Source organism: Ursus arctos, unplaced genomic scaffold (assembly GCF_023065955.2).
Source record: "Ursus arctos isolate Adak ecotype North America unplaced genomic scaffold, UrsArc2.0 scaffold_23, whole genome shotgun sequence".
Classification (NCBI taxonomy): domain Eukaryota; kingdom Metazoa; phylum Chordata; class Mammalia; order Carnivora; family Ursidae; genus Ursus; species Ursus arctos.
In genome coordinates, this window is record NW_026622908.1 from 33,843,820 (window position 1) to 33,859,445 (window position 15,626).

Consider the following 15,626-nt stretch of genomic DNA (forward strand, 5'->3'; position numbering starts at 1 on the left):
CAACGTGGTCCTCAAGGTTAACATCAATGGTAATGAGTCACATTGAAAGTGTGTACCCACTGGCATGATGTGATGCAAATGGCACTTTGTCGCTGTGACCTTTCTCCCAATAACCCATAACCCCAGTCCAATCCTGAGTAAAATATCAGACAAACCCCAAATGAAGGCTTTTATCTAAAATGTCTGACTAGTTCTGCTCAAAACTGTCAGTTTCATCAAATGCAAGAAAAGTTGAGCAGAATTATTCTAATGGGCACTGAGCAAGCTATAGAATTGTGGAATCATTTTTTACACACCTGAAAGTAATAAAATGCCTTATGTTAATCATACTTGTAATAAATGAATAAATAAATAAATAAATAATAAATAAATAAATAAATAAATAAATAAATAAATAAATAAAGAGAATATCCAGAGAAGCTCATTGTCTGGAGGTGCTGAGGAAGCTGTGACAACTGAGTTTAATGTATTATGTTGGGTGAGATTCTGGAGGAGAAAAATGGCATTAGTGAAAGTAATCTGAATAAAGTAGGGTTGTTGGTTAACAGTAATATGTTCACATGAAGTGAATTACGTGTGACTAATGTACTATTCTATGTGAGATGGAAACAGGAAACTGGGCACAGAGTGTATGGAAACTCTCTCCCTTTTCCACACTTTCCCTGTAAATATAAACTGTTATAAAATATAAAGTTTATTAAACATAAATGGCTTATTTCATTTAATATGTCATCATAGTGTATCTGTGTTGCAGCATGGCTCAGAAATTCCTCCCTTTTCTGGGCTGAATAATATTCCGTTGTATGTGTACCACATTTTGTTTGTCCATATGTTGATGGACACTCAGGTTGCTTACATATTTTGGCCATCATGACTAATGCTGATATGGACATGAGTCTATACATATCTCTTCCAGTCCCCACCTTCAGTGCTTTTGCTAAATACCTGGAAGTGGAAATTTGTGATCCTGTGGTCATTGTATTGTTAACTTTCTGAAGAATGTCATACTGTCTTTCACAGCAGTTGCACAATTTCTATATTCTTATGAACAGTGTGCACATGTGTGTTTAGTGATGTTGGGTGTTTTTTCATGTGCTCATTGCCCATTGGTATATATTTTTTGGAGAAATGTTTATTCAAGTGTTTTGTGGATATTGAGTTGTATGAATTCCATGAACTGCCTTTTCACTCTGTTGATTATGACCTTTGATGCACTGAAGTATTTGACTTTGAGGTAGTTCAATTTATTTATTTATTCCTCCTGTTACCTGTGTTTTTAGCGTCATACTCAAGAAATTATTTTCTAAGTTAATGTCCTGAAGCATTCATTTTTCATGTATATTTTCTTCTAAACATTTTACAGTTTTAGCTCTTATACTTAGGCTTTGATCCTTTTGAGTTTATTTTGTATGTGGTGTAGTTAGTGGTATACCTTTGTTCTTTTGAACTTGAATATCTAGTTTTTCTAAACTACTTGTTGAAAAACCTATCATTTTCCTATTGGATGATCTTGACACACTTGTAGAAAGTCTGGTGACCGTATATGTAATGGTACATTTCTGAGCTCTGCAATCTATTCCATTTGTCTGTGTGCCTGTCTTAATGCCATTATCATGCTGTTTTGATTACTGTAGCTTTGTAATAAGTTTTAAAATCAGGAGATGTGAGACCTACAACTTTTTCTTTTTTTTTTTTTTTTAAGATTTTAATTAATTTACTTATTTCACAGAGAGAAAGAGAGAAAACACAAGCAGGGGAGTGGCAGGAAGAGGGAGAGAGAGAAGCGGGCTCTCCCCAGAACAGGGAGCAGGACATTGGGCTTGATCCCAGTACCCTGGGATCATGACCTGAGCAGAAGGCAGACACTAAACCGACTCAGCCATCCAGCAGCCCCAACTTCTTTTCAAGAATTTTTTTGACTAAAGATCCCTTGAGATTCCATATGAATCTTTCAGCTGATTTTTCTATATACTCCCAATTTGTCATTGGAATTTTTTTTTAAGATTTTATTTATTTATTTGACAGAGAGACAGCCAGCGAGAGAGGGAACACAAGCAGGGGGAGTGGGAGAGGAAGAAGCAGGCTCCTAGTGGAGGAGCCTGATGTGGGGCTTGATCCCAGGACTCTGGGATCACACCTTGAGCCGAAGGCAGATGCTTAACAACTGCACCAACCAGGTGCTCCTGTCATTGGAATTTTTATAGGGGTTGCATTAGATATGTAGTGTTTGAGATAGTATTGACTTCTTTTTCTTTTTTTTAGCTTAGTGGTTTTCAATTTTATTTTATTTTTATTTTTTTTAATATTTTTTATTATGTTATGTTAGTCACCATACAGTACATCCTTAGTTTTTGATGTAGTGTTCCATGTTTCATTATTTGCATATAACAGCCAGTGCTCCATGCAGTATGTGCCCTCCTTAATACCTATCACTGGCCTATCCCAATCCCCCACCCCCCTCCCCTTGGAAGCCCTCAGTTTGTTTCCCAGAGTCCGTAGTGGAGATAGTATTGACTTCTAAACAATACTGAGTCTCCTGATCCATAAAAATTTGTAATCTTTCAGAGTACACACACACACACACACACACACACACACACAGATTCATTTAAAAGAATTGGCTTTCGTGTATATGGAATTGGCAAGAGCAAAATCTGCACAGCCAATGTCCTATTTTGAGTCTAAACACCAGAAACCTCTATAAACCAGTAAGAGCTGATGTCCCAGTTCAGGTGAAGCGACAGGAGGTTGCTGTAGAATCAGGAACGGTTAATGTGTCCGTGTGCAAGCCATCAAACAGGAAGAGCTAATGGTTCAGTTTCAAGGCTCTCAGGCAGGAAAATTTCCTCTTACTCAGGGGAGGTTAGCCTTCTGTAATTTTCAGGCCTTCATTTAGTTAGGTGAGGCCCCTACTTTAGTGAGAGCAATGTGCTTTATTCAGTCTACCAATTCAAAAGTTAATATCCTCCAGAAAAATCTCATAACCACAACCTAAAACAGAGTTAAACAAATATTTGAACACCCTGTGACCTAGGCAAGTTAACACATATAATTAACCAGTACAAGTTCATTGCTTACCCACTTAGCACATATACACATATCCTCAAGCCATACTTAATCTCTAAATAAAGACAATGCAAGTTCATAATTCCACCTAACATCATACAACTATCCTGCGTACAACTGAAAATGCATTAAAACTTGCAGAGGAAGGGAAGGTAAATATTTTGGGTGATTTTTACTTTCCCCTTGATATTCAGTAACTTAGATACTATGATGGAAAATATAAATACTAAAATGCTATGGCAGATATTCAATATATCTTCAGTTTCATGATAAGGTAATAAGAAAGGGAAGAAAACAAAGATATTATATAAATATATATATTCACACACAAAGATATTCATAATATAAGGAGCATATACAATCATTACAGTCTTCATTTTTCTAACAGTCTTATGATTAATTTTAATTACTTTCTTCTGTTACTCATTCTGTATTCATGTGCCTTCAGCAAGCACTGAAGCTGGTTGTGGTACTTTAGCTGGTGGGGTGACACAAACCTTCATTGCTGAAGGGTCTGGGTCATTAGTAGTTCTGCCTGGATTGGGTTATTGTAGTTTTCCATTGACCTTAATCACAGAGTATGGTGATACTAAGTGTGGTTCTATGGGATCTCCTGTTCTCTAGATATACTCTCCCTTACCTCCATTGTGGAGCAGTAGTCCAATTTCTCCTTGGTTGCCAAAATCAATCACCCCAGCCAGCACAGCAGCTTACTTCTTTCCCTATTGATTTAAAGGCATCAGCAGCCCATAGTGGTCTGGCAGAAGTCTTTTTTTTTTTTTTAAGATTTTATTTATTTATTCGACAGAGATAGAGACAGCCAGCGAGACAGGGAACACAAGCAGGGGAGAGAAAGAAGCAGGATCATAGTGGAGGAGCCTGATGTGGGGCTCGATCCCATGATGCCGGGATCACGCCCTGAGCCGAAGGCAGACGCTTAACTGCTGTGCCACCCAGGCGCCCCTGGCAGAAGTCTTAACACTCTTTTCAATAGAATCTTTTTGTGTCTCATGCTGGAAGCATTTCTCCCTGTGGAATGCAGACCTGGAAGCAAGAAGAACATAAGTAAATGGGAACAGGAGGCAAAACTTTTGCTAGTGGGTCATTAAGGGTAATAATGCATGTTGTTTCCCCCATTTCTAACCTTTGATTACAGGACCTGGCTATGGGAAGAACAGCAACATGTAATGGATGCTGATTCAGAGCATATATGGCCTTCCAGAGAACTGAAGACTCTTGCTCCAACCATGGGAGGTATTGCTACCTAGCCCATAGTATAACAAATTCTGCAAAAGGTCATTCCACCATTTTATTAGGTCCATTCTTTCAGTGGGGTGAGAAATATAATGAGGCCAGTGAATTCCTTGAGCATGGGATCATCGTAGCACTTCATTTGCTGTGAAGTAAGATTGTTGATCAGAAGCAATGCTGTGTGAAATGCTATGAAGTTAGATAAAAAATTCTCTAAGTCCACGGATGGTAGCTTTGGCAGCAGCACTGCATGCAGGAAATGCAAATTCATATCCAAAGGAAGGGTCTATGGCAGTAAGAACAAAATACTACCTTTTCATGATGGAAGCGTTCCAATGTAATGAACCTGCATGCAGACTGATCATGCCAAAGAATGCTGCCATACTGGGGACTTCATGTTGCGTCTCTTGAGTTGGCACTTAGCAGTGGTCATTGCCCAGGGTAGCTTTAGTGGGTGGAAGTCTATGTTGTTGGGTTCGTGTACAACCTCCATGTCTTGCAACCATGACCACGTTGTTCATGAGCCCATTGGGTAATGACAGGTGTGGCTGAAAAAGGCTGACTGGTATGCACAAACGGTGTCATCCTTTCCGCTTGATTCTTAAAATCCGCTATTGATCAGTCTTTGGTGGGCATTCACAATGAGCATAAATATCTTGTGTTTTTACTCATTCAGAAAGGTATGGAAACATGCCTCTTCCTCAAATTTTCTTGTTACCAATTTTCCAATCATGTTTTCATTTGTTTGTTTGCTTGTTTGTTTTTTCCAACTCCCTGATTATTCAGCCAAACATTTGGCTAAAATCCATGAATCAGTATACTTTGTACATCCAGCCATTTCTCCTTCTAAGAAAGTGAACCCCAGATGAACTGCTTCAAGTCCTACCCATTGAAAGCATTTCACTTCACCACTGACCTTCATGGATTTTTCATACTGATGCTGTAGTGCTCTATCCATTCATTTTTGAGCTGTAGCCACAATCCCAGAAGAATTTTCTGTATATCAGGACTAAAACTTTTCTTCTGTCACTTGATCATAGTGAACTCCCCACAAGGCCTTGGGCGCAGGCGGAGAGAGTGAAGGCATCATAGCAAAAGTGGGGAATGTGAGCATTTGGGCACTTCTTTATGTAACTTTTTCTTCAGTGCCTGCTTGGGGCAGATCACCTATAATGTAGCCCCTCCTTACATGGGGGGACGGTGTGATTCAAGACCCCCAGTGGATGCCTAAAGTATGGATAGTACTGAACCCTATATATACAATTTTTTTTTCTATACATGCATACCTGTGATAAAGTTTAATTTATGAATTAGTCACCTTAAGGGATTAACAACAATAATAATAAAATAGAAAAATTTCATCAATATACTTTAACAAGTTCTCTGAATATGGTCTCTCGCTCTCTCAAAATACCTGATTGCACTTACTCCCTCTTCTTCCTTTTGGTTGTGAGATGATACAATGCCTTCGTGATGAGATGAACTGAGGTGAATGACACAGACATTATGTTGTAGCATTAGGCTGCCACTGATCTTCTGACATAATGTCAGAAGGAGGAACATCTGCTTCTGAACTTCAGATAACTATAATGATGGAAGTGAGAGATATAAGGACTGGAAATGAAATACAAAACTGTTATTACTTGTAAATGATACAATTTTAAAGTAGGTAATCCAAAACAATCTATCATAAATTACTGAAATAAGTGAGTTATCTGTCAATATATTATTAAACTTAACCAGCAATGAATCAGAAATGAAAAAAATGTATTGTTATCATTTGTAACAGCAGCAAATTCACAGGAATAAAGTACATCTAATAAAAGGTGTGCAAGACCTCTGGGGATAAAATTACAAAATACCATTAGAAACATTAAAGACGATGAGAGAGAACAAGCCCAAGAGCACAAGCATATATTCGCATATTGGAAGGTTCAATAGAATGAATGTGTCATTTCTTCCCAACCTGATCTATAAATTCAATAAAAACTTGATTAAAAAAAAAAAGAAGAAAGAAAGAGAGCAAAACCATATGTAAAAGGAGACTATTCTATTCCCTAATGGAGAGCTGCTTTGCACATCCAACTCTATGGCTCTATGGGTCCGAAAACACCAAGTTCATGATGAGCAGGTCTGGTTTCACAGAAACTTGATGGCCCATGTTTAAGTGTTTAGTCTCTACTAAGGCCAGTACCAGGCCAAGAGGCTTTTCTCAAAACGAGAGTAATTGTCTGTAGAGGATGGCAGGACTTTGCTCCAAAATCCAGAGGGCCTGGACTGCAATTCATATACAGAGGACTGCCAAAGCCTCCAACAGCATCCCTTTCTTCCATTGACATATGAGGCATAGGACATGCTGAATCCTAGCAACCATGTGGATTAGAAACTTGGGCCACAGCCTGGACCCGTGGCAGAGCCTTTTCTTTTTTCTAAGCTCCACACAGACTAGTAGCTTTATTTTTTCTTTTTAAAATTTGTTTTAATTTAAATTTAATTAGACAAGGTATAGTATATCATTGGTTTTTGATATACCGTTCAATGATTCATCAGTTCAGTATAACACCCAGTGCTCATCACATCAGGTGCCCTCCTTAATGCCCATCACCCAGTTACCCCATACCTGCACACACCTCTCTTTCCTCAATCCTCAGTTTGTTTCCTGGTGTCAAGTGTCTCATATGGTTTGTCTCCCTCTCTTATTCCTTCCCATTCCGATTCTTCCCCACCCCTCTTGTCCTCAGCCCTATTCCTTATGTTCCACGTTTGAGTTAAACCATACGATAATAGTATTTCTGTGATTGACTTATTTCACTTAGCATAATACCATCCAGTTCCATCCATGTCGATTTAATGGTAGATATTCATCCTTTCCTATGACTTATTAACATTCCATTGTATGACCCATATCTTTTTTATCCATTCATCCTTTGAAGGGCATCTTGTCTCCTTCCACAGTTTGACTATTCTGGACATCGCTGCCATGAACAGTGGGGTGCATGTTCTCCTTCCTTTCTCTACATCTGTATCTTTTTGAGTTACTTGATAAATAGGCCAGAGTAAAACGTCCAAATGTAGAGCACATTGCTTTCCCAATCCAAAGGGGCCTACTGAGTATTGTGCATCTTTTTGGTGTTGGAGGGGATAGATAGACCAAGATACACTTTACCTTTAATGGATATATATTGTTTTGTTTTATTTAAGTTCAAGTTAACTCACATACAGTGTAGTATTAATTTTGGGATAGAATTTAGTGATTCATCAGTTGCACGTAACACCCAGTGCTCATTATATCAAGCGTCCTCCTTAATGTCCATCACCCAATTACCCCATCACCCAACCCACCTCCCCTCCAGCATCCCTCAGTATGTTCTCTATATTTACAGTGTCTTATTGTTTGTCTCCCTCTCTGTTTCTTTCCTATTTTATTTTTCCTTCAAAATCGATGTTTTTGATATGCTCTATAATTTTGGATCACTGGAAAATTCACTGAGCTTCAGTGTCCTGAATTTTAATTGTATTTATTTTCCATCCTCTGACACACAATGTCATACCAATAAATCTAAAGAAGTTATGTCTTTATCACTAGATCCACTTAGAATAATGTCATCAATCTGATGGACCAATATGGATATCTTCTAGAATAAAAGACAATCAAGGTCCTTATGAACTAAATTATGACGTAATGCTGGAGAATTGGCACACCCATGAGGTAGGGCACAAAAGGTATATTGTTGGCCTTTTCAGCTGAAATCAAACTGCCTCTGATGGTCGTTACTGACAGGAAGTTTAGAGCACCTACCAAAGATCAGGCTGCATAGCAGGTACCAAAAAATCTGTTAATTTGTTCAAGCAAAGAAACCACATCTGCTATAGCACTTACAATTCATGGAGTCTCCACCTGATTAAGCTTATAAGTATCCACTGTCATTCCCTAAGATCCATGTATCTTCTGCACAGGACAGATAAGTGAGGTAAATGTGTATATTGTGGGAATCACTACCTCTGCATCTTTCACGTCCTTGATAGTGGCTCTAATCTCTATGATATATCAAGGGATGTGGTATTGCTTTTGGTCTACTATTTCCCTAAGTAGAGGCAGTTCTAGAGGCTTCCACTTGGCTTTTCACCATAATAGCCCTCAGTCCACATGTCAGGGAACCAATGTGGGCATTTTGCCAGTTGCAAAGTATGTCTATTCAAATTATGCATTCTGGAACTGAGGATATAACCATAGGATGAGTTCACTGACCTACTGGACCCAATGCAAAGTAGGCCTGAGCTAAAACTACAATGACCACTTTCCTCTGTAAACTCCTGCTCTGACTGGTGGATCACAATATTGTTTTGGGTTTTCTGGAATCAGTTGCAGGTCAATGTGTCCAGGAGTTCTTGAAATTCTGCTTATTTTCTTTTCTCCTATACATAATTTGACTGATAGAATGTTATAGGTTTCTTATGGGGAAGGCTGAGGGAAAGATTAATATACACATATTTGCAATGTCCCAGAGTCATTCCTCAAGGGGATCCAATTTCCCCTTTATTCAAGATTTGGAGTCTATAAACTGGTCCCAGTCTGGGAATTATTGTGAAGCCATGAATCTCTGCTTTTATGATTAAGATAGACTTCTGCTTCCTGTGGCTCTTATGTAGCTCTATTTCTTCCCTTTCCAATCCCCTTACAAGCATGGGTCCCCAGATTTTTCTGCACAATGTTGAAGGTGACTACCACAGTGGTTAAGTGGACTGTATTGGTTTGACTATCAGAGAGACTAATTGCAATCTTGCCTTTTGCACTTGCAACTTGTTTTATCCAGGGTATTTCTTGGCACCTTACATCCTTGCTTCGTCATCTGTAAAGTGAGATTGATCATGTTCATATCCCAGGTGTTATAAGACTTGATTGAGGAAACTTATATGAACATATCCACTACATTACTGTGGGCACATAAGAATTTTCACCTATTTTAGTGACTGTATGCAGCTAGTGTATAGTAAGAATTGGTATTTTGTGTGAAATACTGATTAAATATTCAACCATGCAATAAGCTCAGGAAGGTTTATTTCCAATTTTAATTTTCAAGAAGCCACAGAGACTCACATTATCCATTGCAGTATCCTCAGGAAGGACTGTCTCTGGTCTTGCTTGGACTAAATGACTGAAGATTTATGTCATTTATTACTCAAATTTTGTCTTTTCTGTGTGTGGAGTGTATTTGCTTTTGATTTTCATGCTCATGATTAGTCTTGAATATTAAAAGAGGTGTCTCATGGCAAAAGAAAGCACCTAATGTCAGAGAGCTGGGTCCTACAAATTGTGTAATCTCTATGAGCCCCAAGGTTTTCATCTGCCAAATTAGGTTAATGACATTTACCAATTATGTTTTGAAGAACTAGCATGAGGATAAAATATTACTATAGTTGAAAAATGTTGAAACGTACTGATTACTACATATAGAAAGTACCAATCTTTAAGATGCTTCAGTGCTACTGAAAAACTGACCTTACAGACTTAGATGACCTTAATGATGTTTAGGACTCATTAGAAATAATTCCATCTTCAAACTGACCTCTTCTTGGTTAGGAAACATTCGATATGAAAGATATGACACACTCAGTCTCGGACTAGTCAGGTAATTTGGTAAACAATCAGCAGTTCTTGTGAGAAGGTTTCTATTAGTCTAAAACTTTCCTTCTAGTCTAAAGCCTCAAAATGCTTCATAGAAATCTGGGATTTGAATTAAGAATGAATTCTTTTGAAACCCTATGGAAAACTGAAGGGAACGAAATCAGTGAGGGAGACAAACCATGAGAGACTCTGGACTCCAGGAAGCAAACTGAGGGTTTCAGAGTAGAGGGGTGTGGGGGGATAAGCTTATCAAATTGCTAAGCACACTAAGTCTAGTTAGATCCACCAGCACACATAGTTATAAGTTTTTCTTGGGATGAAAACTTTTAAGAGCTACTCTTTGCTATTTAAACAATAGAGTTTTATTAACTATAATCACTATCTTGTACATAATTACCTTCCCGTGCTGTAATATTTCTGATCGCCTCTGGTACTTTCTTTTAGTCCATTGATACTACTCTACTTTAAATGAAATAATATACTTTTTTTCCCTTCAAACTGGGTTTTATCTTTCTGTACTTCAATCTCAAAAATATGTTTTATCTATGGTGTATTTTAAATTTATATTTAGTCTTGAAAATATTTTTACTTCTTTCCCCTTAGAGTTGCAGAATTCTCTTGTTGTTCTTATATTCCAATCATACAAATTAGCTGAATATTTCCAGGCTTTTGTAATAATGCATTTAAAAAATACCGTATGTAATGGTTCAATTACCCTGAGATTCAAAGGAAACAATAAGAAAAGTTGTTTATGAAATAAGTTACATATACTTTTATACTTCATTGGAAATTTACTATAGAGAGAATTAAAAATCATAGATAACAGGCTATTCTTTCTTTATGGTTGCTCACTGTTTGAACAGTTGTGATTTATAAATATTTTTCTTCTTATCAAACCAGAGTGTAGACTGAGACTGAGGAGTATTTCATAATCAGCAATGTCAGAATTAAGCTCTGAGGAAAAGAAAGAACCAGGCTGGTGATATGAGGGAAGCTACTAGTTTGAGGGCAGAAGTACAGAAAAAGTAAGGAAGTCAGGTGCATTATATTAGAGGGTATTGGGCAAGTGAGGATAAACACCCTTATATTTGATATCTCTACAGATTAAGGAATCAACCAAAGCCCTTAACTCATCTTTTACTTTCTGAGGTAATTTTGATATGCCAGAGCTTTCTCATGGCATTTTTCACTTCTGCATTCCTCAGTGTGTAGATGAATGGGTTGAGAAAAGGGGTCCCAATAGTATAAAATACAGACACCATCTTGTCCATGGAGAAAGTGGTCGGGGGGCGTGAATATATGAATATACAGGGACCAAAGAATAAGACTACTACAATGATATGAGAAATACAAGTAGAGAGAGCTTTTTTCCTCCCTTCTGCACTGTGGTTTCGCAGGGAATGCAAGATGACAATGTATGAGATCATCAGAGTCACAAAACTGCCTGTGCAAACGCTACCACTATTAGACACCCATTCTAGGTTGATCAGATAGGTGTCCATGCAAGCAAGTTTCAGCAAGGGCTGCAAATCACAGCAGTAATGATCAATCAAATTGGGTCCACAGAAAGGCAATCTCAAAGCCAGGATAATCTCAGTGATGGAATGAATAAAAGCCCCTAACCATGCAATAACAATCAAGATGATGCAGACCTGCCGTCTCATGATGGTTGCGTAATGTAAGGGCTTACAGATGGCCACATAGCGATCAATGGCCATGAGGATGAGAACAAAGACTTCCATGGTGCCAAAGAAATGTAGTGCAAAGACTTGAGTCATGCACTCATTGTAAGAAATGGTTTTTGTTGCAGAAAGTGAATCCACAATTAGTCTGGGGGCTGTGGAAGTTGAAAGGCAGGAATCAGCAAGGGACAAATAAAATAAGAAAAAGTACATGGGGCTCCCAAGGGTCCGGCTGGACTTGATGGTCACCATAATAAGCAAATTCCCTACCACAGTTCCCAGATAAAAAATTAAGAAGATTACAAATACCATTTTCTTTTTCATAGGATCTTGGGTCAATCCTAGTAGTATGAACTCAGTTACACTGTTATTTTCTTGCATTATTTCAGGCAAAGTGGAGAAAGCGCAGGTTAGAAATAATTAATCTGCAAAGAAAAAAGCATTAGACAATGAGTACTCCATTTGGAGGTCAAATCCATATGGTCATGCCACTTACCTGTGGGTAATACCTCACCTTCCACGTTGGTTTCTTCTGAGTAAAGTGGAAATCATAATATTTATTCACAATCTCTTTACCTGATGGCTTATGGAAACAATGAAATATATCAATAATGAAAGAGTACCTGGTTCTTCAGGCATAGGGAGCATTAATTTAGTGAATTTGATATGAGAGAGAGTCCTATTCTGAGCTGGATGTCTTTATTTTACATCAAGGACCCATTGAGTTCTTGCAAACCTTTGCATTGTAGAATGTTGCAAAATGGAAAAAACTCTTGCATGATTTATATAATGTGCTTTCATACTATTTGATCTTAATAGTTCATTTATAAAGTATCTTCTAGTTAATATTCTGAGCAATCAAGAAATGATGTAGAAATTTTAATAGTGTTTTTCTTAATGAAACCTGAGAGAGAAAGAGAGAGGGAGGACCAGACAAACAAACACTCTTTTAGCAGTGAACATTCAGTCAATTCATCGTCTATTATTAAGTTTATTTTAATCTGTTACCTTGACTAAAATTATTTCCTTTTATTCTAATTCTTAATAACTTATAGTTGTTTACAGTTGTAAATTCAGCTTCTATCACAAAATTTTGTACTTTTTAAATTATGTTATGTTGTCCAAAGTGAAATTCTTCATCTCATCCAGTATTTTAATGAGTCTTTCAGCATATTTTCTTAAGACACAAGGAGAGATTGAGACTAAAATAAAGGATAAATAGAGAACATTTGGCATATATCAAAATATTCTTTCACATTTTATGTTATTTTAAGCACCAGGGATTTAGATAATGAGCTAAGGAAGCCCCAGGTCATAGCTGAAATTTTTAATATAATTCTTGGAATCTGTGTTCTTGAAAGTTCCATGCCCTGACTTCAGTAAAAGATAGAAATAAGAGGGAAACCAATATTCATTTATATATATGAAACTGGAAAAATCCTTTTCTGTCCTCATCACATATATTTTCCATATAATAGTACAATTAAATGTATAAGTGGCAAGGCATTTAAGTATACTTACAGCATGTAATACAGACAGAGGCACAATTTTCTCATACATAAATGGATCTCAGAGCTCAGTCTTTGAAAACACAATCTATATGGTGCCTGGGTGGCTCAGCCAGTTAAACATCTGACTGTTGATTTCCACTTAGGTCACAATCTCAGGGTTGTGGAATCAAGCCCCATGCCAAGCTCTGCACTGGGCATGGAGCATTCTTAAGATTCTATCTCTCCCTCTCCCTTGCCCCTTCCCTTGGTTTTGCTCTATTTCTGTCTAAATAAATCAATAAAATTTAAAAAGGGGGGGGGATGAAAATGGGCAAAAGAAATGATCTCAAGGAATTCTTCTTATTAAAAATAATGTGAAAAGATTATCAATTTCATTCATAAAAAATACATTCAATTTAAATTCCAATTATATATCTTTTCACCTCTCTGATTAACAAAATGACCATTTTAGTAAATGGTCATTGATAACAAACAGCGCTGAAAATGATGGACAGAATTGATCCCGTACATTCTGGTAGGAGTTTAAGGGGTTGCAATCTCTCCGGGAGTAATTTTTAGCATTGATGATATTTCAATGGCACATAGACACAGGTCTAGTGTTTCCATTTGCTGCAAATAATGTCACTGTTAGGCAGAAAGGCCATCACAGCAGTCCTATACATGTTGGCAAAAGGTAAGAAAAAACTTCAATGCCCATGAGAAAGGAAGCTAAATGAGTCAGGGATGGTATTCTATGCAATCATCAAAAGAAGGGAAGTGGATATATATATATATATATGTATATGCAATGGTTTCTAAAGTGTTGTAAAGTGATAGAGTTCAGGACTGTCTGCTGAGGATGGTAATATTTTCATTAACAGCAGAATAATATATATCACACACACACAAGGACTCACATCAATTAATTGTATTTAAGAGAGTACCGAGACAGCAGGACATTTGGGGCCTCAGGGTGGGGAACTTGTATTCTTGGAATCAAAGTTAGGAGGATGACTTACCTTTTAAAATATTCCCATTGGTAGTTGAAAATCTGTCATAATTATGCTGCAATAAAATAAAGCTTTCAAAAACCTTCTCTTATTCCGTGGTTTGTTAATCACATTGACATCTTACTGGTTCATAACAACTGTCTTCAGACATAGGCTGCAGAAACAGGAAGAGTCCCAGGACCAGAGTAAGATTTAAATGTCTGTATAAGAGGGTGAGTCACTGTAGAGGCAGTTCTGGACTCAAGGCTCTTTACCACATCATGGCCCCAACCACACAGCCATTCACCGCAGGTTGCCCTGCACTCTTAGTTGTTTGCCAAATATGCTCTTTGTCCACCTCTTCAGCAAACAGGAGTGAAAACTTGTTTGTGGTTTTTAACAACTAAGTATTATAAAGAGATGTCTATCTATCTATTATCTAGCTAATTAGCTAGCTAGCTCTCATCTATCAATCTATCTATCATCTATCATCTATTATCTATCATCTATCTATCTTACAGAGATATAGACTGAAATATTTGTATAGTTCACATAAGAATAAATATAAGAGTGGCATATATTCAATCAATGCAACATAAGGAAGGTAATATTTATCTGTTCACTGCTGAATTTAAGCATGTAGAAAAAATGTACATATTTAATAATAAGTATTCATAAAGTAAATGAAAGAATCAATAGAATTTCTTATTGATACAATCCAGTAGTGTTCAGTCCTTCAATAATCTGTTACCACTGAAAATGGAAACCTACTCCATACAAAGTAAGATCATCATCTCCATGGAGCATTTCTTGGAACACGGAAATAGATATAATTTTTATTTGCTTATCTCTTCACCAGGAACCACTGTGCATTTATTTTATTCTGTCTTCTCATTTTAGATTGTAAGGCACTTCTAGAAAATTCCCTAAACTTTCTATCCTTCCACAAATGCCTTTTATGTGTTAGGTGCACACTGTGGCATTGACCAGATAAATTTTCTCTGAGTATTAAATACAGTTATGTTAATCCCCAACACAAATCTTACCAGTTTTGGTAAAATCTTATGCAAAGGGTAAGAAGTTCAGTCGTCCTCTTTTCTTCTCAATGATATTCAGCCACTCTTTACTCCAATGAGAATTAAGGGGAAAAAAAGTGTTTCTAAAATTCTGTCTGATCCCTTCTGATGTCACTGAGGCTCAGGTCTCCCCTGCAGGCCAGAAGACAAAGTTGGTCCTGGATTCATCCCACACTTTCTGAATCCACTCTCACGTGTAATTTTGACTGGGAAATGCTTCTCTTTTGCCTTTCCTGCAGGAGTATTTAAACATGCATGATGCAAAATAAAGGAGTCTGGGGAAGGTCATTCCCTGAAGTGTCCCTTCCTCTTTAATTAAGACCTGCGAGCTAGATGTGATAAAGAACTTAATCTTCATTATGTATTAATGGCTTTTGGGAAAAAGCTGATCTCTTCTTGCAATTAAGGTGTTTATGTGGGCCATAAATGATGTGTTTTGACTAGAA

The 15,626-nt window shown here is 37.3% G+C and overlaps 1 protein-coding gene across 1 annotated transcript; it reads right to left on the bottom strand.

The window, feature by feature from the left end:
• Positions 1–11,073: 11,073 nt before the first annotated feature.
• LOC113250026 (olfactory receptor 4C11-like) lies at positions 11,074–12,006 on the bottom strand. Its single transcript, XM_026491438.3, has one exon. It carries the CDS (start codon positions 12,004–12,006, stop codon positions 11,074–11,076), a length of 933 nt encoding a protein of 310 aa, XP_026347223.2.
• Positions 12,007–15,626: the final 3,620 nt, after the last annotated feature.